The 22,528-nt window shown below is 57.6% G+C and overlaps 1 protein-coding gene across 1 annotated transcript in view; it reads left to right on the top strand.

Moving 5' to 3' along the window:
- Positions 1-937: 937 nt before the first annotated feature.
- AR (androgen receptor) overlaps positions 938-22,528 on the top strand; it is a gene marked incomplete at both ends in the record, with an annotated part of 54,071 nt that continues 32,480 nt past the window's right edge. Inside the window, one exon of the mRNA XM_082004268.1 lies at positions 938-1,833. Within this exon, the coding sequence (XP_081860394.1) occupies positions 938-1,833 (896 nt within the window). The remainder of the gene's footprint in view (positions 1,834-22,528) is intronic.

The raw sequence follows: 22,528 nt of genomic DNA, 5'->3' as shown, positions 1-22,528 counted from the left end.
GGCTCGTTTTGTCCTGTCTCAAAACGGTATGACTCCATCACCAGGCTGCCCGGGAATGGCGCCTACTAGCAGCTGCTTTAGGACTGTTATTAGAGGACCAGTAAGGGGAGCTCAAGCCTTGTGTATGGTAGGTCCTACACTAATTATGGCTGCGAGATAGGTCTCTTGCGACCCGGTGCGTGACCACAAGAGGCACCGACCTGCCGCTTCGTGCCGGCGGCGAGCGGGGCTGGGTGCGAGGCGCGGGGGCACACGCAGCCTCCTGCTGCGGAGGGGGCTCCGGCTCCCGGGGGGGCGAGGGCAAGGGCGTGCGGCTCCGGGCTGGAGGGCCCCGCCCGGCGGCGGCGGGGAGGGGAGCGGGGGCAGCCCCGCCCGGCCGGCGCTCGGCCCGAGGCCGTGGTGGCGGGCGATGCTCGGGCAGTGCCGTCCCGTCGCGCCCCGCCCCGCCCGGTGAGGCGCCGAGCCCGGAGGTGGCGGCCGAGGCTGGCGGCGGCTCTGCGGCTGCTCCGGGGGGGCCGCGCCCGCCGCCCCCGCCACCCAGCCCGGCCGCGGGAGCCGAGCCGAGGGCAAGGGCGGGCGCTGCTTCCCCCCGCGGCGGCTCCCTGGGCTCGCCGCTGCAGAGCCCCGGGACCGCGCCGGCGGCGCGGGGCGGTCTCCCCCGCCGCACCGCCTTCCCCCGCAGCTCGCCCGCCCGCCTCTGTCCGCGCTCACACGGGCCGCAGGCAGCTGCCCGCGGCGGCCGCACCTGCCTGCTCGCCGGCTCCAACTTTTCCTGCCTGTTGCGCGGACCGAGCGTCCCGCCCGCCGCCGCCGCTCGGGCGGGGATGGGCGCGGCGGGGCCGCGCCGCGGGTAGCCGGCACGCCGGGCGGCCGGCCGGCGGGCGCCTGCCGCCGCTCTGCGCCCCCCGCCGCTGTCGCGGCCCCGCGCTCGGCCGGCATGGAGGTGCAGCTGGGGGTCGGCCGCGTCTACCCCCGGGCGGGCGGCCGGACCTTCCGCGGGGCTTTTCAGACCTTCTTCCAGAGCGTCTGCGAGGCCTTCCAGGCGCCGCGGGAGGAGCCGGCCACCAGCCAGCCGCCGCCGCCCCAGGAGCCCCGCGGCGCCGGGAAGGTGCTGCCGGCCGGCGGCCCCGCCATGGGCTCGCCCTTCCCCGGCGAGCTGAGGGAGCTGCTCTGCGAAGCGGGCGCGCTGCCGCCACCGCCCGAGGCCGAGCCGGCGCCCCGGGAGGACCCGCTGGGCGACAGCGCCAAACAGCTCTGCAGGGCCGTCTCCGCCTCCATGGGCCTGGCGCTGGAGACGCTGGAGGCGCCGGGCGAGCCGCTGCCCCGCGAGGACTGCATGTTCGCGCTGCCCGCCGGGCCGCCCCGCGCCCCGCGCCCGGCCGGCGGGGACCCGCCGGAGCCGCCGCCCGCCGCCGCCTTCGCGGGCGCCGAGGCCGCCCTGGCCGTCGACGCGCCCGCGGGACCGGGGCTCTTCCGCGGCTCGCCGGGGCCCGCGGCGCCGCCGCCCGCCCGCGTCAAGCTGGAGGGGCCGGCGGGGCCGGCGGCGGGCGGTGGCTGGGGCGCCCCGTGCCGCTACGGCGCTGAGCTGGCCCCGCCGGGCCCCGCGCCCTGGCCCGTCTTCCTCGCCGAGGAGGGGCAGCTCTACGGGCCCTGCACCGAGCCGCCCGCCGGGCCCTTCGCCTGCGGGCGCGGGCCGGTCGCCGAGGCCGCCGACTTCCCCGCCGACGCCTGGTACCCGGCGGGCCGGGCGCCCTTCGCCGCCCCCGCCGCCGGCATCAAGAGCGAGCTGGTGCCCTGGGCCCAGGGCTGCGCCGGCGCCTACGGCGACGGCCGGTGAGTACCCGCCTCCCGCCGACACCTCGCGTCCCGCACCCCGCGTCGTACCGGTACCCCGCACGGCACATCCCGCCGGCACTGGCACCCCGCGTCCCGCACCCAGCCTCCCGCCGGCACCGCGCGTCCCGCACCCCGCGTCCCGCCGGCACTGGCATCCTGCGTCGCGCTTCCCGCCCGCGCCCCCCCGCAGCCGGCCCGCCGCCTCCCGCAGCCGCGTCGGCAACCGCCGCGGGTCCGGCCGCCTTCTGTGCTGGCAGCCCCCGGCTTGGTTCACCTCTCGGCTGTCGGAGCCTTCCCTTTCGCCGAAGCGCTGTCGCCTGTGGCTTGCTAGGCAAGATTGTGCCAGAAATACTGCACTAAACTCCGCTGCTCCCCGCTGGCTCCGTACGCGTTTCGCTGGTCTCCTCACGCGCCTGCTGTCCCCAAGCATGCGGGGATCGCGACGCTGCGCTTCAGGCGCAGACCGGTCTCGGGATGGAGTTAAAATTCTGCGTGCACCTTGCTCTGCCACAGGCTGTGCCAAGGGGGAACGAGCTGCACAGAGCGAGCTGAAACTGCTGAACGTGTAGGCAGAGAAATACTGCCTGTGCTTTGAAGCTCTGTTTTCAGTACAGATAGAAGATGTCTTTTAAAGTAGAGCTAGAAGAGCATTTAGGAATACAGCAGAGCGGGAAAGGTTTATGCGTTTGAGAAGAAGGATTTGATCAGAAGTAATTTTTCCTGATGGATTAACCTCAGAAAAGGAGATTGGCGGTCTCTGTAAAACAGGTTTACACACTCTAAAGCGGCAGGTGTACTGCACCGTCACTTCTCATCGTGGCAAAATGCATTACGGTGTGAGAGAATCGCTGCAGCTGATATGATAGCAACGGAACGAGAACGTGACGGCAAAAGGATTTTTCTGCTGGCTCGGAGGTAGCCCCAGCAACACGGGGTTGGTGCAGCCTCTGCTTGGGTTTGCATCATCGGCGTTTCACATCTATGTGCTCGCCCTGTAGTGCTCCGGGTGCTGGGAGCAAAGATTAAGACAAATTGTTAGATTCTCTCTTTAAATTATCATGGGGCAAATGCATCACAGTCGTGCTTCTGTGCTTGTTTTGCTGCTTCAAAACACAGCTTTATTTGGGCAGTGTAGTAATTGTCATCCCACACAACCATTCACTTGGGGATTTTATGCAGAAGTTTAGGGCTTGGCAAAAAAACGGGGATAGAAGTAAGGAAAGGTCAGAACGCGTCCAGCTGTGCATGTCGCAGCGTGGCAGGAGTTCTGCATCCCCCGTCTGCGTTCCTCTGGAGTCTGGAGAAACCTCTGCTGAAATCGCTGCAGGGGGAGCTGGGATGAATAAAGTTGTAAAAGTTCAGCTCTCCAGATGCTGCCAATGGATGGTGGAGGTTTTTGACAGCAGAAGGCTCAGCCTTGCGATGGTTTATTTGCCGGTGAAGCCCACGCGATAGGACCACGCGCGGGTAGGGAGGTATGGTGGCGAGGAAGACAGGTCTGGGCTGGTGTGGTGGACCTGGGCAGCGGGTGACTCTTGCCCAAGCCTTGCCTTAGAGATACGTGACGTCTCCCTTATTCCCGTGAGGAATGCTGTAGCCTCCTCTTCCTTGAGGCTCCATTCAGCGTGCTGTGTCCGTGTCCCCGCTTCCCCTGGCACGGCGGCTCCGAGGGTCCTGGGCTCCCCCGCTCACAGAATTCTGCAGGAATCAGCAGAGTTGGAGCTGGCATAGAGAGCTTTTAAAATACCATTATGTTGTCCTTTGAGGTTCGTTGCGTGTACAGCGTTACCTGGCTGCTGCAAGGGCATCATGGACTGACAGTATTTATACACCTCTCAGTGTTCGGATGCAGTTTTAAAATGCTGTAAGGAAAGTGGAACGCGCCTTTGTGGTCTGGCTAAAACTATACGGGTGAATTGCTGCCACGTTTAGATTTCATCTTAGCAAAGTCTCCATTCACTTTACAGTGTGCTGTGGCTTTTAATTTTCTCCTGGATACGCAACAGTGCCAGTGCAGTGAGCAGCCTCTGCTGCAGCTGGAGCTGCTGGCAATGGACCGTGTACTGGCTTCCCAGGCAGCAGCGCTCGCACGGGAAGAGCGTCCTGGGAGTGAAAACGCTTTATAGTAAAGTTCCCTCACTGGAGGCTGGTCTGCTTCTGGCCTGTACTCCCCTGCTAGCTTCTAGTGCCTGGATTAAGTTCCTGCCCTCCGTGGCGCTGCGCAGAAAGCTTTAGCCTCCTAGCCTTGGAAAACATAGTCTCGGCCTTTTCTCTGAGCGCTGGAGGGCACTTCCGTGGGCTCCCTGCAGCTTTACAGCCCGAGGAGATCTGTGTGTCAGATCCCCGCGCCCCCGGCAGCTCTGGCCGCCGCAGCTGCCGCCGCAGCCCCATCTTTGAAGAATAAGGAGCGTGTTAAGGTGTGTTGCTCCTAGTTCTTTCCCTTTTTGAAGGGTCCGGCTTTGTGCTAGCAGGATGGCATCTCTTCCCTCCACGGGGAACCTCTCTTCCAAGCCCCAGCTCTGCCCCACTGCAGTCTGGGGCAGGAATAGGTAGGCATTTTTTAAGTTGGAGGCAACCCCCTCTCCCCATGAATATGACACTAAAGCATGAACAGTTTCTTGATATTTGGGGGAAATTGTTTACATTTTCCCTTTATATAAACTACTGTCTGTTTGGGTTCTGGGGTTCCGGGTAGAAGAGTTTACCTCTGAAGCCGTTGGAGAGGGGGCCTGGACTGCTTGAGTTATTGGAAAATCGGGCGCTGGCTTCCACCTCGGGTCTGGGGTGCAGCGTGCGCAGCCCGTAAAGCAAACGCTGCCGGCCACCCGGGCTGCCTCGGAAAGCAGCGGATCCAACGGGACCGAATTCAGGTGCCGCCTCGGCAGCAGCCGCCCTCGCCGTGGCGTGGCCGGTGGTCTGCAGGCGCAGGGTGCCCGGGGGTGCAGGCTGAGACGGGGGCTCAGGGCAGTGCTGCGCAGATCTGCGACTGCTGCCCGCCCCGGGCTTGCGCAGAGGAGGGGATTTGTCTGGGTTTAGCCACGCTGAAACATTGCAGAGGAAACACAGTAGGCATTAACACAACTTGGTTTAATTTAAAGCCTTTGATATGGTGTACCTGATTGTGCTGGTAATGCTTATGTATAATTAGCAAATTAATCCAAGCTTCTGTTACACGATTGACTTGTAGCTGTTTACCTTTGTGCTCTAGTTATTGCATAATTACTACCAGCAGTCTTTGAGGTGACTAAATGACCTGTTTTAAGAGTGAGACGTGGCATTGATAGAGTAAGTCTAAGGTTACAGCGTCAAAATGACTTGTAAGACCAAAACACAGCACCGGCTGAGTGGTGTGGGCCTGTTTGGTTTAAGCTAAAATGGAATCAAAGAAGGAGCTATTACTGAAGCGATGGAAACGAAGGTGATAAAAGAATTTAGGGGGTAGTTGGCTCAGACAAATCTAGCTGTCCATGTCGTTTCAGATGTTTTTTGAAGGGCATTTGCTGTTACTGCTGTTACCGGTTTGGTATCCCTGTGTTTGCGCATCACGCCTACCTGCAGATTCCTTTCTTCGTTCGGTTGTAATCAGCTTGGGTCAGTGCCACGTGTTTACGCATCACCTGGCATAACGGCTGTATAATCTTTTTGTGGCCAGCTATGTAATTGTGATACCGCTTACAGATAGTACCTGTAATAATTACTGGAGGAGGAGATAAGGTTCTGATAAAAGGACCGAGGGTGGGTTATTACGCTGCCAGATGCGACGCGGCGGGAGGCCGTTCTCTGGGCTGCCCTCGCTCCCCGCCGCACCCAGCCGCCGGGCGCTGCTCGGGCATCCCCTTCCCCAGGAGGGCTCTGGGGAACCCTCAGCTCGCCACGGGCGGGACTCAGAAGCCCTCGGGAAGGGGGTGACGCTCCCGTCTGCTGTTGCCAGTTTGCCCTTCTGCTCAGGCGAGTGGCGATATTACGTAAATATTTCTTTTGAAGACAAGCCGAACGTGGAAGAATGCTGTTTCCGAAGCCTGTCCCTCTGGCCGGCTTCGTAATACGGGCTCGCGGTCCGCAGCTGCTGGTACGGATCCGTGGACGGCGAGCCTCGGGTGGTTGGGAAAGTCATTGATGTGCTAAAGCTTTTTGATGGTTCCTGGTAAAAGCAGAAGAGCAAGCATAAAAAAAAAAAATCCTCCTTATCACCTTTCGGTTCTTGTTTTTCCTTCTTTAAAGTTACACATCAGGCACTCCTGGTACCTGTGCTCTCAGCTGGGGTCAGGTCCTTCTCCTGAGGCGCAGCTGAGGCGTTTGCTCTTTTCAGGAGACTTTGGGCATCGTGCTCTGACGTTTCTGTGGAGGTACGAGTCACCATGGGGCGAAGGAGCGCTGTCTGCGGCGCGCTGCATCTTCGCCAGGAAATGCCCGTTTCTTTGCTCTTCTATTTAGTAGGTGATAGCATCTTGTCAGATCTTGTTTGAAAAAACACAGATTGCATATTCTTCCTGATCACTTCCAGATTTTGAGCGAGTTGTGGGTAGCAGTGAGTTCAGTGGTGTATACTTAAGTCACAGTCATCTGCCTTTTCGTGTCGTGCCAGGCCAGCTTGCATCGCTGTTATTCACCAGGAGTGACTATGCCTTAAATTAGCTGTAAATGCTCCAGGTTGCAACACAGATCCCCGCAAGTTTACAGCAGGAGAAACCTTTCCTGGGACACGCCTGAAAAGTGTTCTGAATTCGTGTAGGTGCTTGCCAAGCTGTGTTCAGTCACTGCGAACCGCCGGGCTTTTCACAGTCAAGCGGGAGCGCGGGGAGGACGAGGGGACCCCAGGCCCCGCGGCACTCGGCTGACGGGCTCCCTGGCTTCAGCGGCCGCTGCTTCGCAGCAGCGTTTGTAACTGGGCGCGAAGGTCTTCCACAGCCAAGTTTTGTCCCCAGTTTTGCCAAAGTTTTGCCAAACTAGTTCTCCGCTTTTCCATGCGGAATCAATCGGCGTGGAGCACAGCTGAGTCACGGATGGCTTCTGGGGCACGGGGCAGGGCGGCTGCCTCTCAAACCGCCTGAACTCGGGGGGCATGAAGCAGAAGACCCATGCAAAGCTCGGCAGGGAGCGGAGCTTTCCCCGGGGTACAGCGTTAATTAGAAGCTGCTTTTGCAGGTTCCCTGCTGACAGGCAGAAGGCTGTTGTAAACACAGCACGGCACGCCTGTCCTGCCACAGCGCTGTGTCTGGTCCGGTTTACAGAACTCGGGACTCGTTTAAGTGGGAATTGGCACGCTGCCAAGCTATGACAAGACACTGATCTGTCCTGGCTTGAGTTAAGGTTGTGAAACAAGTGATAAACTGGGGCAGGGTAACCAGAGTAGCTGGCGTGTTCAAATTCTGCTTGAGCCTTATCCTCGTAGGATAGCAGCGAGTGCGGCAAAGCCCTCGCGAGCAGGAAGAGCGGCAGAGACGGGCGCTGCCGGCTTCCCCCGCAGCTGGCGTGGCCGCTGGGTCCCCCAGCGCCGGAGCGCAGCAGTTGCGGTGCCCTTCCCTTGCTCCTGAGAGCTGCACTGTGAAGGGTTGTGACGTGCAAGCCCGAGTTCATCTGTTCTGTTCCACACTTAGCCGGTTGACTTGCTTTCATTTCATTTTGAGGATGCTGATTTACTTAGTGTTTCCCATGAGTTAGTTTCCACTTAAATTGGATTATCCTTTTTCACAGCTAGTTACCTAGACTCAGCCCGCAGTGGTGTGAAGGCAGCAAGTGGCCCTTTCTAGAGACAGGCTGTTTGACTTGATGCTTGGGTGCCCGTGGAAATCCACATCAGGAGCCTGGGTCCTGGCAGCCTAACACATGGAGAGACTGGCTGTTTTTCTTTGAAGATGCCCAGAATCACCCAGAAAACACTCCAGACTGGAAGGATCACGGTCCTTGTGTTACCACACAGACTGAGCCCGCGGACATTACAAAAGCACGGGTACTCTCGATCCTCAGCAAGGTTTGTGCTCGCCGGAACAGCAGCCCCGGCGCAGGGCTGGAGGTGGTGGGCAGCTCTGCCTGAGGGGCTGGCTCAGCCCCCTCCTGTGCCATTAAACTGGGATTTATGGCCATGGCAATGAATGCAGGAAAAATAACTGTTTCCAGTGTTCTTTATTTTCCAGCTTGCTCCTTCCACTCAATTGATTTTGGGTCTGGAGTTTTCCTGGTGTTTCCATAGCATACGACGAGTATCATAAAATGGTCTCCCTCCTTCCCCTCCCTCCTCTAGCTGTTCCTCCCTGCCTTCCCTCTTGTGCTGACTCTCCAGCTCTCCCTCTCTGCCTACCCCCTGGGATGGGGAGATGCCTCTCCTTGTTACGGGACGGGCTATGGAGGGCATACGCGCGCGGCGCGTTTGTGTGGGACCTGCCCGCCCGCCTGCCCTTGCAGCACAAAACATCCATCTGCTTTTTCACCCATTTATGTAAGACCGTTCAAGGGCAGATGTTCCCCTGTCCTCCTCTGTGCTTTCCCATCTGCTTCTCCCCGTGTCTTGAACTTCTAAGCTCTTAAACTCTCTGGAAACTGGTTCTGAAGTCTCGTGCTTGGTATCAACAGTGATTGCTCCCCCCGCCCGGTTCTCTTAAGTGCTGGTTGCAACGAGAGGATAAGCTCTACAAGACACTCGGCACAGAAAACAGTGGCTGCAAATTCAGGAAACTTCACCGCAGAAATAATGCATAGAACGCTGTAAGAGCGTTGGTGGGTTTGAGCTCTAGAGGTGTTGTGTGCGTGCTGCTCCGTGGCACCGAGGGCTCCCGGGCAGGAAGCAGCGAAGGGTTCGCCCACAGCAGCTGCTCTCCAGCTTGTACAGCTTTTACATTTTTCTGCTCTTTACAGCGTTCACTGGTATTTATTTGGAGGCAGACGCGAGCTGTGCTCTGCATTGCTTCCTGCAGCCAGCCTGTGCTATAACCCACCGGCTTTCCTGTTGCGAGAGCTTCCTTCCAGCCAAAGAGAGCTAGTTAAAAATTGGTAGTGATTTGGTGCTTTTTCTTGAGGACAGAAGGACAATATATTTCAAAATACTGATTGTGAAGGAGAGAGAAAGCGCGTTTTGTAGCCTGCATAGGAACCTGTGGTTTTGCATATGGCCACAGCTGAAAGAAAACGGCCCCAGTGCTCAGCTGCGCGTGTTCCGCGCTCGGGAGGCCACGGGGACAGGGATCAGCCCCTGGGGCAGGATCGCCCCCTCCCTCGGGACGTGCCTGCCCTGGGGCTGCCTCCGCGTGCCGAGCGGGAGGACGGTGCCGCTACCAGCGGGCGCCCGGCAGCGCGGCCGCGCTCGGTCGCCGTCTGTCACCACGCTGCCGAGCGCACCTGCGGGCGTCGCGGAGCAGAAGGCGTTGGCGTGCGGCCGCACCGCGCTGAGGAGCCCGGGAGTCTCCGGCGGGTTTGCGGGCGCTCGTGCGGGGGCAGGCGATTCCTGGAAGGCCCGGCCTCCATCCCCTGGCTCGCGACGGAGGAAGGCGTGGGATGATCCCGGCGAGAATTACGGCAGAAACCCTGTGGTGAGGCAGCGAACGCCGAGCGGCACCCGCCGCCCCGGCAGCCTCTCCGCGCGGTGCGTGACTCGCCTCGCCGCTGCTCCGAGGACCCTCCAAGGCCAGGCATCGCTCCGGGCAGGAGACGACAGTTCGCTCTGTATCCCGGACTGGGGGGCACCTTCGAATTGCGTGCTCTTGGGCAAATGAGAGAGTAAGACCTTTGGGCACAAATTTCTGATGGTCAGTTTGAGGAAAAAGCACGGTGAACGCCGAAGACGATCAGAAGTCGGAGTCCGTGCGCGGTGGGAAAGGACTCCTCTCACAAGCGCACTCCTGAGCGGGGAGGGGAACTGGAAGCGTTGCCATATCCTGCAGACAGAAATTCCAAAATTTCCTAAAATACTGGAAACTTTTTTAGTTGTATGGGAACATTTTGTGTCGGTATGATGAGAGCAGTTTCATTTCACAGAATGTTTAATTTCATTTCACTGAAATGAACTGAAAAACCTTACTTAGGTTTCATTTCACTTAAATAAGTTGTGATAGAGAGCAGTAGTTCAGTTCTTTGTCTTTTTCTGTCGTTCATATTAATTACATTTTTGTCTCAGCACTGAGCTTCATTCATGTTTTCTAAATTGCTGACTTAAAAATGGCTGTCCTAATCTGCCATTCCGGTATTGGCACTTGTTATTCTAATTGGCTTTCAGTCTGTACTTGGCATGCTCGCTGTGGCTGTCCGCTGCGCTGCTTCGGTAGGATGTTTGTCTTGAAATGGATACTTTCCGCCTGTGATTGTAGGCTGAAATTACAAAGTTAAATATAAAAGAAGAAAATTGTATTATTTTATCATCCTGTGGAATGTTTTAAATTTATCAAATGGCCATTTACTGAAAGACAAGTATTCTGTGGGAGACTTTCTACTACTTCTAGTAAAAACTGTTTGTTTCTCTAAGCTGCTCTGGTAGATCCCAAAAATCTGCAGCGGTTGTATGACTCTGGCAGTTACACGTTGGAAATATATAGGAGAAATGAAGTTCCCCCTTGCACAGCCGCTCAACATGCGGCTTGGGAGTGTTGCGTTGCGCCGCGAGGTGGTTGCAGCGCCTGGGGCTGCGGCGTTGGCTGCGAGTGGTGCTCCCTGTCCACGGAGGCAGCGGGCAGGGCAGAGCGCGTCGCTCTGCCGCCGCACCGGGCGAGCGTGGCGCGGCGCAGCCGTGGCTGTGGTGACTCACCAGCGCAGCCTGTGAACACGCTGCGTTGGACAGAGGTGCCGAGCCGCCTCGGCCCCTCGTCGCGGGTTCCGCAAACCCCTCCTTTGCCGTCACAGCGCACAGAAATAGTGCCGTAACAGCCCGTAAGCCTCGCGCCTCTGCTTACCGGTGAGCGTTTGAAGGGGGATTTTGGCGTGTGGTGTATCGCGAGGTGGTCCGCGTGCGCTGAGAGGCAGCCGCTGTGCCCGCTGTGCCGTGTTCCTCCTGCGTTCCCCTGCTGCGTTTTCAGGGTGTTAGCAGTCCTGCACACGTGTGCAGGTGGGGAGGAACCGCAGTATGGCATCATGTATGGCGTCATAGGCCAGCGCTCAGCAAGAAGCATCAGAGGAACCTGGCTGCCTGAAGGGCTTACGAGACACGGTCTTTTCCTCCTCTTGTTCAGTTTATTTTGGTATTCTTGCAATTTAAAATGCATTTTCTTTTTTTTGAAGAATGTTTTCTGACAAAAGGGACGTCTGCACAAAAAACCAACACAAAGCGAACACCTCAAAGTCTTCTTGGACAGACCAGTCCTTCTGTCAGCTGAGAAGAGTTTGGGATCCAGGGGTAGGAAATCGGGTCTGATTGTGAACAGTTTTTGCTTGGAAAAGCTAAAGCCTGTACAAGAAGTCGTCTTGTGAACTTCGGGTTTGTGCTATGCAGCTTTCTGCATGACTGTCTGCTTGGAGCGGAAGGAGCCCACGGGTGACGCTGACCCGTTGCTGGATGGCCGACAGTGCTGCTGGCAGCAGCGGTGGCCCGCCGGCCAGCGAGGCAGCGAGCGCCTCGGGTGCTGCGCTCATGTGCTGACGGCAGAGGATCCCCGTGACTTCCTGCGCTCCCGGCGGAAATCCCGGGAGCGAGGCTGAGGCCGTGGGAGGCATTCCTGCTCTGCGCGCAGTCTGTGCAGACGGAGTTAAATCTGGACCTTGAGGGACCTGGCAGCCGGGCCAGCTGGAGTTGGGTTGGGCAGGTGGGCTGCGCTCTTGGCCAGGGGAAAGCATCTGTCTTTTGGGAGGGAGGTGTTTCAGGGCTTGGGATTTACAGAATACATGGCAGTATTGACGCAGGGGAAGAGAAAAATTGTAGAGACAATGGTCATTTTCTGTCATGTGATGATTCTCAGCGTTTTGAGGTGCTGGTTGTGACGACGGGGCCGTCGGAAGTCAGCACCGGCAGTTACGGTGGGAAAAGGAGGCGAGATGAACCTCAGCTCGGCTGTGGTGGCTGGCGGTGGGGGTGCCGCGCTCCGCCAGCCCCGGTTGCCGCGGCGCGGCAAGCGCCGGTTGGTGCCCGGATCCCTGGGGACCTCTAGACTGCTTTAGGGGCCTGTGGAGGGTAACTGGGAATTACCGTAGGTTTGGGTCTGCTGTTCAGAGGGACCCAGAGGGAGACAGAAGGTGATCGGTGGCTCTTTTATCCTGTCACCCTCCTTTGGCCGGGGTGTGGGGGTAGTGCTCTGCCAGTCCGTGTCCCCGCCCTGCACCGCGTGCCGGCGTTGCTGAAGGCTTTCCTGGCTGCCTCTGTGCGGTGGCTGGATGCGCTAATCTGCTCTACTCTGAGGATTTGGAGTCAATTACTCCTCAGCCGAGGGCAGCAGAGTTCATTTGGATTAGGGAGTCTGTTGTAGCGTTCGAGAGACTGATGTAGTTTGAAAAAAGCCTGACGGCTGCGTGCAGCCCGGCCGGCACCGTGCGGCCGTGGGTGGGTGGTTGGGCGCCGCCGTGCGTCCCGGGGCCTCCCGGTGAGGAATGAAGCATCCCCTCCTTAGCAAGTGAGAGGTGAGGAGCATCTCCCTCGCAGGGAAGGAAAGGAGTACGGCCGCATGGGGACAGAGCGTGTGATGGCCACATCTGCGTGAATGAGCATTCCTGGCTTTGCAGTTGGAGTGACCTCGTCCAGCCCTGACCGGGCGTTTGAGGCTGAATGCCGCGGAGGAGCCAGGCTCTGTTTGTTTTCCTGCGGTGGAAGAAAAGCAGTTTGGTCACTTTGGGACTTCAACTCAGATGGGCTGGTGGCCCTGCTGTCGACAGTTGCTGCACGCTGTGTGGGCCAGAACTGGCTTTATTTTTTAACAGTAATAGTGGTGTGAGTAAGGTCATTAAAATGAAAGGGAACTGACCCAGTTGTCATGGCAAAGACTTGTGATGGAGGTACTGCATCCACTGCTGCCTCTGTCTTCGCCACTGATCTGCCTGTGCTGGCTGTGCTACTCATCCACGTCCAGCTACAGCTTCATCCTTCTACCAGCTCTGGACGTGGGGCAAAGCGCAGGAGGAGCTGCCCCGGGAGCGCCTCGTAGCCCCGCGTCACTCGGGCGCCGAGACGCCCTGCACGCCCGGGCCAGCTGCCTGCGACAGGCCGCGTCGGCGGTTGTTGCAACGTGTGTTTGTGTTTCATTCTGCTTTAAAAATAACGATTACAGCCCCGCTTCTTCTCACAAGTATTTTTAAGTGAAGTTCAATGTATCCTGTAACAGTAATAAAAAATACTACCGGTAGTAGTACTTTGTGCTTTTATGGCACTTTTCTTCTGAAGTACTTATGAGCAGCAGTTCATGTAGCCTCCAGGCAACCATGCAAAATGGTTGTTACTCTTTTTCCGTAGATGGAGGGAGGTGAGGTTTGTCGTGACCGGTGGCTTTGGCAGCAGTCCCTCCAAGCATATGAATGGCCGTGGGCCTGGCAGCCGTTGGAGCTGGGCCCCCGCTGGGTTTTGGGCTCGGTTTGGGGAGGGAGTCCTGCAGAGGTGTACTTGTGCGCTGGACTTTATGCCCTGTCAATAGTCCCGTTTACTTTACGAGACCCGAGCGCTGTCCTCAGGGATGTCTGACCCCGTCCAGCTCCCGGGTGCTGGGATGGTGTTTGCAGGAGCGGGGTTACGGGAGAGCAGCATCTCACCTCGGGGGACCCTGGCGGGAGCCTCCACATGCCCTGGGCGCCTGTGCAGGCAGCGGCGGGGGCGACGGGACGGGCAGGGCAGACAGACTCGGCTCGGGCTGCTGTCTTGTGTTTTTCCTGTTTACTGCAGTCTGAGCAGAACCCAGAAAGGGCAAAGTCACTTGTGCTCCTCTGTGGTTTGAAAGCCCGGGGAGGCCTTTTTAAATAATAAGAACAAAGAAAGTCAAATGCTGACACATCCTCAGAAGCAGTAAGAACAGACCACAGATTAAGTGATTTTGCAGTAGGAGAAATCACCTTAAAAATATAGCCCAGCTCTCCAGATATTTATAGCTGCTGCCCTTTCCCTAAGCAGTGGGTGCCCGTCCCACTGGGGCGGGAATTGGATGCCGCCTGGCTCCAAGCATCTCGGGTATCGGCACAGAATGAATGACACCCCGAGTTCTCCGCAGGTCTGCTGGTGCCTTTCCTGCGCAATCAAAGAGCGGAACGGAGCACGCCAGGATAAATAAATAACAATCCCCGGTGAAGAGCGGTGGATAAACTCGTGCTTTTGCTGGAGGGGCCAGTTGGGTGCCTCCATCGCGCAGCCTGGGCGTGGGACTGCCGAGGGGCTGTGTGATGCCATGGACCATGCCGAGCTCCTCAAGGTTGCAGGCAAGGTGGCCGCCACTTCCAAAACAGCAAAAGATATGTCTTAAAAAAAGCTTTGAAAGTCAGTGCAGAACCACCACTATCGGGGCAGCCGACCTGCGAGTTGGCCGGGGAGAGCGGCCAGGCACCTTTCGATGTGCGTAAGCGCGGTGCGCTTCGGCGGGTCTGCACCCTGGGCAGCTGGGCTGCCTCCAGGACGCGCTTGCTGCGCGCTCGGGCTGGCAGAGCCCTAGTCGTGCCATGCAGAGTGTGGAGAGCCGCTGCAGCGTGCCGTGCAGCGTCCCGGCCGCTGCTTGCGTGCGGTGCATGGCCGTAGTTGTAATGATTTATCTGTAACTCGCATGATGCCTGTAGCCAGGTGCCTCTGACAGGCAGTGCTGGGAGGGATGGCCCTGGCTGCTGGCCGCCTGATCCAGGGTTAAGCTCGAGGTTAAGCTCTTGCTGGAGCCTGCGGGGTCTGGTGTGCTGGCGAATGGTCTGAGGATGGGTGATGGGTGGGTGCAGGCAGGTGGGTGCCCTCTCCCTCGCACTGCTGTGCTCCTGCTGGGGCTAGGAATGGGGGCTGGCTGCAGCCAGTGGCTTTGGGAAGAGCCTCGGGAGTAAATCCCGCGTTACAACAGCATCTTCATCCATGCTGCCAGACCACCATCCTGCTGGGTGTTCCTGGAATTGCTGCCATTGGGAGCAGTCCCCACAAATCACAGAATTACAGAATCATCAGGGTTGGAAAGGACCTTTAAGTTCATCAAGTCCAACCATCAACCCAACACCACCAAGCCCACTAAACCATGTCCCAAAGTGCCACGTCTACATGCTTTTTGAACACTTCAGTGATGGTGACTCCACCACCTCCCTGGGCAGCCTGTTCCAATGCTTGACCACTCTCTCCGTAAAGAAATTTTTCCTAATATCCAATCTAAACCTCCCCTGGCACAACTTGAGGCTGTTTCCTCTCATCCTATTTGATAGCATTAACTTGCAGGTGTACAGAAAGCAGCCTACAGTTACTGATTACTGCAGTTCTACAGCTTTGCATTGTAAAATTAGTAACTACTTCTGAAACTCTACATATAGTATTATTGCTGCTGCTCAAGAACAACATAGGAGATAAATCTATTATGCTTAAATTTTATGCTGCAGCTTTCCTAAAATACATTTTACAGAGTTACTGGGACATACTAAGTTCCAAGGACAAGGTGGGAAAACCCTGGACTTCGCTTCCTCTCCCCCCCATGTTCCCACTGGTTGGGGAAGGCCTTAGAGAGCCGCTTCTTGTCTTTCCCAAGACGATACTTTACTTCTTTTTCTGGTGTTTTCTCACCAACCATTCAGCAGTTTGACTGATGTTACATATTTTAGCTGCATTAGCTTCTTTGCTGGTTAGAAATGGCAGAAAAAATGCTTTGACCTTGGCCCGTGTGCTGAGAACAGAGTCCAGGCGCAAGTTTTTGTATCAGTAACTTCCTTGCGAAGGCTCCTGCCTCCTCCCCCTCCCCGCCTGTCTGGCGCGGGCGGCAGCGGCGCTCGCACGTTCTCTGGCGAGGGTTTGGACCGGCCGCCTCGGCAGCTCCTCCTGCCTCTTTCAAAAGAGAGGAAAGGAGGAGAGTAGTTTCTGTGCGGGTCAGGTTGGTTGCTTTCATCTGGGTGGCAAGTAGGTGCGTTAACTGGAAAATGAAATGCCATGTGCAAGTATTTTTCAGACGATCTGCATTTTTTCTTGGATCGTCCGTGTGTCCGTGTGAGTGTCCGTGCGTTTGTGGGCACGTGTCATCTTCTACGCGTGGACAGAAAGCGTGGGGTAGCGTGGGGTTCTGTACGTGTGTTCTCCTTTGGCATGAGCAGCAGCTCCATCCCTCGCCCCGGTGCCTGCAGCAGTCCGTCCTCAGCGACTGTGGAGGAGACGTGGAGGAGCGGGCGTTCTGCACCGTCCCGTCCGTGGGCCGGAGTGCCGGTCACGGGGGCTGGACGGGGCTCTGCGCGCCTCTGCGCGGGGACGCCGCGGGGCCTGGCGTGGAGTTGGCATTGCTGCTTCTCGCTGCTCAGGCGCAAAGCTGAGAGCTCGGCCTCCAGCCACCCCCATCCCTTCTCCCACTGTCTGGAAGCGCCGGCTCTGTTCAGCAAGGCGGGTCTGGGTGGCACGTGTCCGGCTCGGGTCCGAAGCCTGGAGCCATGGGTCTGTGGGGACCACGTCCCCACTTGGCCAGCTCTGGGCTTCGTCCCTGTGTGTGCTCGTACGCTTCCGAACGTGTGAGGTCGTTCCAGTTAGCTTGGCCCCTTCACATGGATTTAGCTTTCTGGTTTTTAGTTACTTGCTTTATTTTTGTGTGTCCCCTGTGGTCGGAGAGGAAAGTCTTTCCCTGATAACACAATCTTCCACTTGCAAAGAAATCCGTTACTTCCCAATCTGCTCCCAAGTCCCCAGGAGCATCTTTAAATGGTTAGGAAAAAAATAGCAGCACAGGGACTTTTTTCCCCTTTTTAGTTTACAGCACAGTCTGTGCCAAATGCCCAGTCCTCAGTTCCTGGCCGTTTTGGAGGGTGGCTTTGAAGGGGGAGCAGAGCGGGGCGGTGCCGGGGTGCCTGCAGCACGGAGCACCCTCCCGCGTAGCCGTGCTGAGGGTGGGACGAGGCTGGGCTGAGGGCGGCAGCTAAGCGGGGCCTGGGGAGCAGCGGTTTTCCCGTTGTGCAGCTCACCCTCCGTTTTGCCACATTGGTGCTTAAACGCTCGAATTACGGCCCGAGCTGGAAGAGCTGCCCAAGCCCCCGCGGGGATAAGACGGCAGCCTGAGGTTAACGGGGCGGCGTGCCTCCTTCCAGCTAGCGGATGGGGCTCCGTGCGTCCCGCGGGGATCCCCGGGAGTAGCAGTGATCCGTTTGCTCCCGGCCGCGCGGGCTGCAGGGCAGAGCCGTGCCCTCGCGGCCGGAGGAGAGGACGGGGCTCTGCCCTCGCGTACCCTCCGGCTTTCCACAAGCTGGGGTCGAGGTGGGTGCTCGGCCACTTCGGCGGCTTTGTTCTGCGATGAGCGTCTTGCTGCTGGCTTAGAGGAGAATGCAGAGAACACTCTCAAGGCTAGGACGCCTAAAATTAGACGTGGCATCTGTGTTTTGGTTTGCAGGCGGGCTTAAAAGAAAATGATTCTTGGCTGCTTTCGTTCTTCGCCTGCTTGGCAGTGTGAGGCAGAGGTGGAGCAGACAGGGTGCTGGGCTCGTAAATGGTTGCAAAAGCGCCTCGGCTCCCTTAGGACATTGCTGCCCGACCGCAGATTTTGGCGCCTGTCAGTGGTCACGGGGGGAGCTCCCACGCACACGTATCCCCTGGGATCCGCCGACTGCTGCTGCTGCAGGGTTCTGCCCTCTTGTGTTTCCCAAGAAATGCTTTCAGCCCCCAAAACGACAAGTCTGGCTGTCCGTGCCTTGTGTCACTAAAAGAACTCACCAAGGCAGCTCTTCCCGGGGCCATGCTGGGCTGGGATGCCCTGGACTCGCCGTGAGCATGCCGCCGCGGTTCATACCGGCACAGCTCGCTGCTCATCCCCACCAGCCCAGCCTCATGGAGGTGCCGTGGTCCTGCGGCCGCCGGCAGGTGTAGGCAGCTGTGAACCGCAGGTGCACGCGGCCTCATGGCAGCCGCCGGGGAAGGCACGGCCACGCAACAGGAGGACCTGGCTGGACATTAGCCGGTTGCTGCGGGGTGCTAAGGAATTTGGCTCTGCCTTGCCTCTGTTGCTGAGATCAGGGCTAAGAGTGCCAAGAAGACCGTAGATATGTGACACCTTCATTATAATTTGCATGTTTACTCTTTATGAGATGACTCAAAGCATGATCTGCTTTGAGGGCATGGGGAGATGATACTGTTGTGTAAGATCTGAAGTCTCCTCTAGAAAACAAGTGGTTTGCCAGGAGACCTGAAGAGACATTTTGCAGATAGAGCTTATACCCGTTTCCAGACATAATACGGAAAAGTGTTTTCATGCCTCTGCAGCTGTGTCTCTGCAAAGGTTTGGTCTTGGTATAAACATGCCTAAAAATAAAACAATTCTGCCATTCAGCTACAGCTGAAGTTCCTACCTAGGCCAGCCTGGAAACTCCACCGCAGGCTCTCAGCAGCTTGCTGGGAGCAGAGCGCAGCGCAGGAGCTGGCACAGCTGGTGATGCACAGCTGCCGCAGCGAGTCCCCGTGTCCGGCTTTGGCGAGAGATGACGAGCGCTGCGGGGCCGAGGACGGGAGGCGGGGGCTCAGCTGCTGGATGTTGCTGTTTCTTCGTTTCTTCTGTCCGTCCCCAGGCCACCATGCTTTGCGGGGAGGAGGAAGAGGGTGCTGCCCTCCCGGCAGCGGGGAGGCTGGAGAGGCAGCGGCCCTCTGAAGGGCAGCGATGCCGCCTTTTGCTTCGCTGCGCGTGCCAGCAGGTCTCGCTTGCGTGGCGTGCCTCCCCGGTCGGGTGCCTCCACTGTAAGTGGCATTTGTGGTGGTGTCATTTTTCCATGATGGATTCCTCCGTTGCCTGCCATCTGCCCGTTTTCAACTCGCGCTTCATCCAATAGAGAAATAAAAATGCAGAAATTGCGGCACTGGTTTCCTTAGCAATAACTCCACTGCCAAATGAAGTGAGGAAAATACTATGTGTTTTAAATATCCGAGTCTGGAAGTGACTCCTGACATCCCTCAGCGATCTGGCGGGGCCGTCCCGTTATGGGAGCCCTCGGTCTGAGGCCCGAGAGTGGCAGGGAGGGCTCCTGTCTGCAGCCCCTCTTGGCACCGACTTGTTCGTTGGTGGAGTCACCGAGGAGCGGGGCTGTGGGATGGGGTCCCACGAGTTCCTGCGGGGCAGGTGCCGTCTCCGGCTGCAGAGCCGATGGGGCAGCGCGTCCTCCGTAAGAGGAACGCTGTTAAGGACATGTTGCGAGCGGGGCAAGGTGTGGAGCCATATTCCCACTTTCTCATCACGGGAGAATGTAGAAGCCTGTGCTTACTAGAGTCCATGACACCCATGGGAGGTCAGGAGAATGTAAGAGTGGGTGGTTCATGGGTTTTGCTGGCGGCCAGAGGAGGTCAGGCTCCCAGCAGAAGGCAGCACCTCAGCACCAGGCTCCAGAAAGCAGAGAAAATGCAATTTCTGCAGCCGGTTCAGTTCAAAGGCTAGTCATTCAAAATGGAGATCTACAGGAGTTGAAAAAAACAGAAAATGTGGGAGGTTTTCTTGTAACCTGTGAAGAGAATGAGGCATGGGACAGTGGTATCCAGCAGCTATGAAATCTTGGAGATCCCATAGAAAAGGTGTAAGAAAGGGTAAAAAGATCCCATAGAAAAGGACCAGTCCACAGAGTTTGCTCAGGCTCACAGGTAAGCCTGGCTTGGCCTTAGTTATCGATTGATTTGAAATACACTCTGCTTTGATAAATTCAGTTCTGACTTACTGGAAGAGCAATTTAAAATGTTCACATTTCCATTGAATTTATGGATCCATTTGAATGCAACTTGACGTGTGTCACAAATAAAATATTAACCCAGCATCTAATAAATAAGAAATGTGTCACCATTTTCTATGTTACAGAGTGGAAAAACAAAAGTCATGACAAACCATATAATTGCTTCCAAAAAAAAAGCATATTTGCTAAACAGAAGGCTCTTGCTAACAAAAAGAACTGTCATCCTCTGCAGATGCATCAGCGTGGCCCTATTTAAAACGAACACATTCTGCATGTTGCAAAGAGAAAATGTGAAGGTAGAGAACATTACTAAAGGCATCCAATGCTGCAGGGAAAATCGCTGCAAAAGACAGATGTAGAAAATATGAAAATTGATTATTTAAGTAGAGGGATCCTTGTTGCCAAATTAAATTCTGACTACGTTTGAAGTTCTAGATGACGTTGATTTAAATCAGTCCACCTGGGTTTTCTTCCTGCAGTACCGTGTCGGGCTGTGGAGCTGGCTGCAGGCCCTGGGGGGACGACGAGGGACGCCCTGTTCCAGCAGGGATCCTTCTCCAGGGCGCTGGCGAAGGCGAGCCCCTCCGGTCCCTGCCAAGGGACGGCTGGCGGGGTCGGCCCGGCTCTCGGAAAGAGCCGGCATGGCTCGGGGTGCGCCCCGGTGCGGGGCTCAGCGGGCTTGAGATGCTTGAGATGCCCAAGGGCTGTCTGCCCGGTCGTGCTGCCCACGGGCCGGCGGTGGCGGCAAGCGCTCTGGGGACAGAGCAGCCGTGCGGTGCGGAGCGGGGCCGAGAGCGCCCAGAGGGACGCGGGCCCTGAGGTTTCCCGTTCCGCAGTAGAAAGCCAGGGCCGGCGAATGAGGCTGACGGTGCTCGCCCCGCTGCCAGGCTGCCGAGGAGATGCCTGTGGGCCGGAGCCGGGCTCCCTCCTTGCCCGCGCGTGGAGGTGAGCAGCGCGCCGGCCCGTGGCATTGGCATCGGTCCCCCTGCCCCGCCAGCGCCCTGCGTGCCGTATCAGCTCTCCCCCAGCAGCTGTTGTTTTCGGTTTGAGGCACGACAGTACCTTGTTGGTCGGCCAAGTGATTTGTGGAGATCCCTCGGGGACCAAATGGCTGGTTCACGTGAGGTGCTCTGGCTGCAGCCCGTCGCGGGACGCAGGCCTGTTTGTGCCGGCCGGCCAGCCGGCCTCTTCGCAGGCCTCCCCGTATCCCCGTGTCCTGCCGGTGAAAAGTCTTGGGGCAGGGATTGTTCTGCAAGGGCTTCGCGAGCCGGCGCGGGGGCTACTTGTCTAATTTATAAATGCGGTGCTGGCATTAAGATCCGTGTCCTACAAAAACAAAAGGAACATTAATCTGCACGTGACGGGCCTGCGGAGAGAGCAGCTTTGGTCTTCTGCCGCACGCTGATCTCCGTGGTTGTGTGAGCCCTGCAAGCCCTGGGAGAGGACGGGGATTCCTGCTGAGAAGAGCCCTCCGGCCCCGGGAGCGCTGCCCCGGCGCTGTTCCAGGTGAGGAGCCGCGCTGCTGGCGCGGCCGGCTGCGGGTCCGGCAGCCTCCGGTGGCACGTGGGCTGCCGAGGGGTGGCCCTGGCTGGGGGGGTCTCGGCTGGCTCAGGCAGGGAGATGCTCGGTTACCTCTGGAGATCTGCACGTCAGACCTGGCTGCTGTGGAAAGCCGCCAAGGAACTCGCATCATCTTTCCTAAGTGTTTAACAGGTACGGCTGCGCGTGGCATTTGAGGAGGGGAAGGTGAACATCTTCCTATAAAAGCAGACTGTTCGCTTGCGGCACCTGCCGAGTACGGTGACGGCCAGGATGCTTCCCAGGGGCCTGGAAGCCGTTACTCCCTACCTGACGTGGTGGCAGCGTCTCCTGGAGCATGAAATATATGGACCAAGAGTGTCCCGTTAATTGTGATTTTCCTTATAGGCACATTTTGTCATCAGAGGAGATGGGTTTGAGAATGGAAGATTATGGTGTGGGTTAAACTAACTTAAAAAATATTAGACAGGACAGACGGTTTCCTTGGGAAATAAGTAGGGCGCTCTGCGCACCGAGGACACCAAGGTCTTGTCCCTGGAGACTGCAGGTGACTCTGCAGTCACCAGGACGATGTGGTGTGCAGCGCTGGTGACCTCGGGGTGCTCGTCAGGGCCGAAGCCTGCTTACATTACTCCAGTTTCGCTTTTTGTCCCCCTTGCACTTCCTCACCAGGTGAGTCCCCATCTTGAGTAACCTTGCAATACATTTACGCCATCTCTTTTAGTAGATACCTTCTCCATCTGGCGAAATGAAGTGTTTCGTTTTCTCTGAGCTGATTTATTTAGGTGGCTCCCTCAGCTCACTGGCTAGAGATCAGGTTTGGAGGCAGACGCTTTGGTCTCAGGACTGTCCCCGAAATGCAGGCAGCTGCCTACCGCAGAGACTTTGCCCGAGCTTTGCATTTCAGGTATAGCATACCTGCCTCCTTTCACCTTTTCACCCTCATCTGCTGCTGCTTTCTCAGGGGTGACTGGACGGTGAGAGCCAACGATGGCTGTTAAAATCGGGAGACTCCCCAGTGGTTTGGGTTATGGCGTGGCCTCTGCCGTCCGCCCCGTCAGTAAGTATGCAGTGGCCGCGCTGGTCGGGGTGGCTCTTTGGGTCCGTCCCCTGGGTGCTGGGGCAAAGGCTGCCCCACGGGCCCAACGGCAGCCGGTTTTGGGGCAGCTCTGGGCTGAAGCTGCCTTCTTGCACGGCAAAGGAAAGCAAAAGGGAAGAGAGCCGTGGGCTTGCCGGGGCTGTGGTTGGTGGAGGTGGGGCGTCGGCTGCGGCGGGGACCCAGTGTGTCACAAATAAACTGTCAAAACAAGTAAATAGAGCGTTTGAAAAGAAAATAGGGAATTTAATTTGGGAGATTTGAGAATGGATTTGTGGAGCTGTGCTTGTTGGAGGTTATTTGTGACCCCTGGGCTGAGAGGCAGCC

Source organism: Phaethon aethereus (genome assembly GCF_964289735.1).
Source record: "Phaethon aethereus genome assembly, chromosome: 10".
Taxonomy (NCBI): Eukaryota; Metazoa; Chordata; class Aves; order Phaethontiformes; family Phaethontidae; genus Phaethon; species Phaethon aethereus.
The sequence above is the reverse complement of the archived record's forward strand: the minus strand, read 5'-3'. Positions and strand labels throughout refer to the sequence as shown.